Source organism: Tupaia chinensis, unplaced genomic scaffold (genome assembly GCF_000334495.1).
Source record: "Tupaia chinensis unplaced genomic scaffold, TupChi_1.0 Scaffold000020_1, whole genome shotgun sequence".
In the NCBI taxonomy this organism is placed as follows: domain Eukaryota; kingdom Metazoa; phylum Chordata; class Mammalia; order Scandentia; family Tupaiidae; genus Tupaia; species Tupaia belangeri.
Window position 1 is genome coordinate 326,107 of NW_006159450.1, and position 4,836 is coordinate 330,942.

Genomic DNA, 4,836 nt, shown 5'->3' on the forward strand with positions numbered 1-4,836 from the left:
ACTTGGTGGAAGGAGCCCAGAAGTCCATGGGGGGCACCCAAGGGGCTGCTCTCCCTCAGACCCGGCCCTCGAAGCAGAACCTCAAGCTTCTGATTTCAGCCTCGGAGGTCAGTGCTCCCACACTCCCCTCGGCTTGAGGACGTAAATCGGGGAGTGCCTGGTGCCCGGTGCCCGAGGCCGTGTGCCCTGGGCTGGAAGGTAGGGATGGAACTCAGGGTGGATGGTCGTGGACCAAGCGAGCTCCATCCCCCCAGGCAGCAGCTGGGCCACGGCTGGGCCCCAGAGCCAGGAGAGCCAGCCACCTGCACCCCGCCCCAGGAACACTGGACTGGCAGAGGACCCAGGAAGCAGTGGCCTGGTGCTCAGCCCAGCTCTCGTGGAGGCATAGGTCAACATTTGGGAGAAAATGTTCCACCGGGCTGGCGCCTGACCAGAGCCCCATGGGAAGAGTGGCATCGTGGTGTGCGGCTGAGGGAGGGGACCCAGGACAATCTGGGCTGAGGCTGCACAGTGTCACTTTCCTGACCCAGACACCACAGGGTCCTCCCCTCGGGGCTCAGGGCTGAGCGTCAAGACCCCAGGGTGAGGCAAGAGACCATAAGTGGGCTCTATGCATACAGGGTGGTGCCGGGAGCCAGCCCACCCCCAGCCTGGCCCTCAGGCCATTGGCCCTGGGGCTCCGCAGCAGGTAGAGGCCCCCTCTGGGCTCCCACAGAGACATGGAGACTCGGGCTCCACCCTCAATTCCCATGAAGAGGCTACTGTGCTCAGGGCTCAGGCCAAGGCCACAGGGAGGCCAGGGTCTCCCCGGCCCATAGGAGTGCACAAACCCCACCCCCAGAGTGTGTCCCCACCTGGCATCTCCAGCCTCGGTCCTGTCTACCCCTCCGTCCCTGCAACTCCTGCTGCCCCAGGCCGTCTGCCCAGGGCCCACGCCAGGTTCAGGTCTCCTCCCCCACGGCAGTTCCCTCCCTCAGCTCTGACCGAATTGGGGCTCCCGGCCCAGCGCCAGAGGACGTTGGCTCCCTGCCTGGGGGAACATCTGTCCCATGACCTGACGTAGGAAGCAACTGTCCTGGAGGGGCTCGGACCTCTGCTTCCCGAATCCGCATCCTCCACTGCCTCCCGAGCGCCCCCACTCAAAACCCCGTGGTCTTCATGTGTCACTCATGAGTGGCTCAAGCTGCAAGGTGAGGCCAGCAGACCCTGGGCAGTGAGGACAGGACAGGACAGGATGGGAGGCCCAACCTTTGCTGCGATAGCAAGGACCTCGGGACCCCTGCCCCCAGCCGAGGTGGACTGCGTCCTCACTAAAGCCCGAGAAGCTCTGATTGCCCTCCCAGCATCCGTCCTGGTGCCACTCTGCCCTCTGGCCCGGGTGGCCACCAGAGAACCAGATCCAACCAAGTCTGGCCCTGCACAAGCCACAGTGGAGATCAAAGTCCTCCTCGGCCTGCAGCCAGGCCAGCCCAGCCCTTGCTGCCCACCGGAGCGCCTTCACTGACTCCGACCCGTGAAACGCCTGGCTCTGCCCCGGGAGGCCCTGCGTCCAACACTGTGCAGGGCCTGGCCAGCTGAGGTGGGCACCGCCTAGCTCTCGTGAGGAGGGACCGTGAGGGAGAGAAAGCCCAGCCTGGGGGTCCCCACCTCCAAGGGAGCCCCTGAGGCCTGAAGTGGCAGTGGCACGGGCCATGGGGATGGCTGTCCCACTTCCACCTCCACGCAGGAGGGTGCTCCCCTCAGCCCACCGCGCTCTAAGAGGGGCAGGAAGCAGCAGGGAGCCCCAGGGCTCAGTGCAGAGGAGCCAGGAGCCTCTGGGAGCCAGACGCCAAGGGGCCGGCAGTTGCCCCTCCCGAGTACCCAGCACTGACCGTGTGCCGACCTGAGCCTCCCTGCAGCTCCTAGCATCCCACACTGCCTCTCATCAGACCTCGCTTCCCCACCGGGTCACAGGGGCTGGAAGAAACCGGATCCGCACGAGGAACGCGGGTCAGAAACGGCAGCGGGCACGGCACTGGCCGCCGCTGGGCCATCGGGCACGACCCCCTTCTCCGGCTAGAAAATAGGTTTGTGCAACTTGAGGCTGAAATCTTCGACACTCCTGGGCCCATTTAAACAACAAAAGAGCCAATCACTTGGCAGACCTGAGCCACACGGGGGATGTGGCCATGGGGGAGGGCACGGGCTCTGTTTTCTCGTCTGTGCAGCCCCCAGGCCCCTGTGCCTGCTGGTTGGGTCTCGGGTGAAGACTTGGACTTCAGGGTGCTCTGGGGTGCTCGGGGACCACAGCACCGAGGCGCCGTGCCGGGAGGGCCCGGGGACCATCTGAGGATAGCAGGCCGGGTAAGTGGATCTAAGTCCAGAACTCATGGCGGCACAGTGCGTGGTAGGGCCTCTACTCCAGAGCGTGGTGGGGACAGACGCAGGGCACCCTGGGCATTCGTCCCAGTCCTGGGCTGCTGTGGTAAAGGGTTAGCGTGGCGGGTGGGGGAGCAGAGTGGGTAAATCTCACCAGAGCGCCATGGGGCTGAGTGGGACAGGGGTCTGACTTGTCCTCTCAGACTTGATTTTGAGCAGTGAGGGACAGGCGGAGTCCGGTGTGGGGAGATTGGTCCTGGAGACCCCTGGTGGGCACCTGAGTTGCTGGGCAGGAAAGGCCCGGGAAAGGCCCAGGGGAGGACGACAGGGCAGGATGGGGGAAGGACAGGAGCCAGGGTCACAGAAGACCAGGTTGAGCTGCCAGGAAGGCCTTGGGGCCTGAGCAGGGCCAGCTCAGTGGGTCGGGGACTTAGGAGCAACAGGCTGGGGGCAGGCTGGGGGCAAGGACTGCTGACTTCTGGTGGGACAGACTTGCAGGCCAGCTGCTCACAGGCCAGAGAGTCCACACAGACACGGAAGGGCTGACGTCACAGGAGGGCCTGGCCAGGGCCAGAGCTCCTCAGGGAGCCCCAAGGGTCCTTCACATTGTCCTCAGAGTGCAGGAGCTCCCCCAGGGCCTGGCCCTTCTCTCCCGGGTGAGGGCAAGGACCCCAGGATTAAGACATGGGCACCTGCTGTGTCAGGTGGCCTTTCTACATGGCTAGCCCTGGCCAGAACACGCTCTGAGCCTGCCCTGCCCGGGAGAGGAGCTGAGCCTGGAGGCCACCCTGCCCTTGTGAGAGAGTCGGGCCCTCCGGGGACACCTGCAGGCCATGCTCAACCGTGAATAACAAACTCTGGGGCCGCCAGGTCGGTATGCCCTCCAAGTGGCCTCCCTCTGGCTGATGGGCCGGGAGGTACCCTGGCGGCCATCACTGGACTTTCAAGTGCCAGGCCCAGAACCCACACCGGGGCTGAACTGGGAGTGGCCCCAGCTTGCCCGGGAAGTACACATGCACTTTATGCAGATGGGTGCTGCTGTCCAGAGGGGAGCAGGGGCTTTAGGACAGCCTGTCCTGGAGCCCGGGGAGGCTGGACCTCCCCAAGGCACCCCGGCCCATCCTGAGTACTGACCTGTAGGAAGCAGCTCCAGTGGGGAACCCAGAGGAGCCGAGTGAGCTTGCAGGGGGGCAGTGGCCAGGCCTGGGAAGGGGAGGAAGGGGAGAGGGAAGCAGGAGGGGAGGGGCCCCCACAGCAGGAGAGGGGCTACAAGGCTTCACCAGCCAGGGCTGCCAGCTCCAGGTGGCACCCCAAACCAGCTTTCGGGTCCTGTTCCTGACCCTGTCCCTTCTTGTCCCATGAAGTTCCCATCCCCTCCCCATTCCAAAACCACTTTGGAAACTCTCTGGGCCTCCCAGCCTCCTGTCCCACCTGGTTGGCTCAGGCCACACCCCCTCCTGGCACTGGCCACATGGGAGACTCAGACCCTCCCAAGCGCAGCGAAAGCGACCTTCTCACCACCTTGCCCAGGAGTCCCTGTAACCCCGTTTACTGATTGGCGGCTGCCAGTGAGGAGAAATCTACCAGACTACGGTTTTCTGGAGGAGGCGTGAGAGGGGCTTGCCATGGGGTCTTACCAGGTCTCCTCTTAAGTAGCCTCAGTCCTTTCTGTCCTGGAGACCAACACCTGCTCCAGTGCCAACCCGAGCTCCCTCTCAGTGTATCCAAACGCCCCGAGCCCCGACGAGCCCGGCAGCTATCCTGGCCACAGGCGCCCTGAGCTGGGCAGCCTGGTGTCGGCCCAGACCCCAGGGCCAAGAAAGACAGTGCTCGGGACAGTGCTGTGGAGGCCGCAGCCATGAACCCGGCTCCCGGCAATCGGGGCCCAGTGCCCTCACCCTCAGGGAGACCTGCAAGAGCCCGAATTCGGTTGGCTGCTGGGTCCTGACCCACCCCCGGCTGGTGTGCAGCGGCGGGAAAAGTGGGAGTGGGCCCTGTCCCTGGGGTGCAGGGATCCAGAAAGTCGGGTCCTGCCAACCACTTACCGATCTTGGCCAAGCTGGCCACCAGGATCCAGAGCGCGATGATGTACGGGTCCTGGACATGATGCCACTCGAAGGTGACCACCTGGAAGCCCTGGCCCTCACCGAGCGAGGGCTCCTCGATAGCCCTGGCCTGGGGCAGCACACCCAGGACCAGCACCAGGGCCAGCAGCAGTGCTCCACCGGGGCCCAAAGCCAGTCGTTGGGACATTGTCAAAGCAGCTCAGCGCCGGTTCCGACTCGCATGTCGGGGCGAGTCCCTGCTGCGAGGGGACCGACGCTCCGCGGGCGAGTTCCTGCTGCGAGGGGACTAGCGGCTCCGTGTGGGGTGCCGGGTGCCTCTGGACGCGCGTCTGGCAGAGTGAATCCCAGCGCGCTCGGGTGCCAGCGGCAGCCCCGGCCCGCCCGCCCGGGTGGCCTTTAATCCCGCGGCCCC

At 65.1% G+C, this 4,836-nt stretch overlaps 1 protein-coding gene across 1 annotated transcript in view; it reads right to left on the bottom strand.

Moving 5' to 3' along the window:
- SLC9A3 (solute carrier family 9 member A3) overlaps positions 1-4,784 on the bottom strand; it is a 44,038-nt gene extending 39,254 nt beyond the window's left edge. The window contains exon 1 of the mRNA XM_006140113.2: positions 4,404-4,784. Within this exon, the coding sequence (XP_006140175.1) occupies positions 4,404-4,611 (208 nt within the window). The 5' untranslated portion in view covers positions 4,612-4,784. The remainder of the gene's footprint in view (positions 1-4,403) is intronic.
- Between the last annotated feature and the right edge of the window lie 52 nt (positions 4,785-4,836).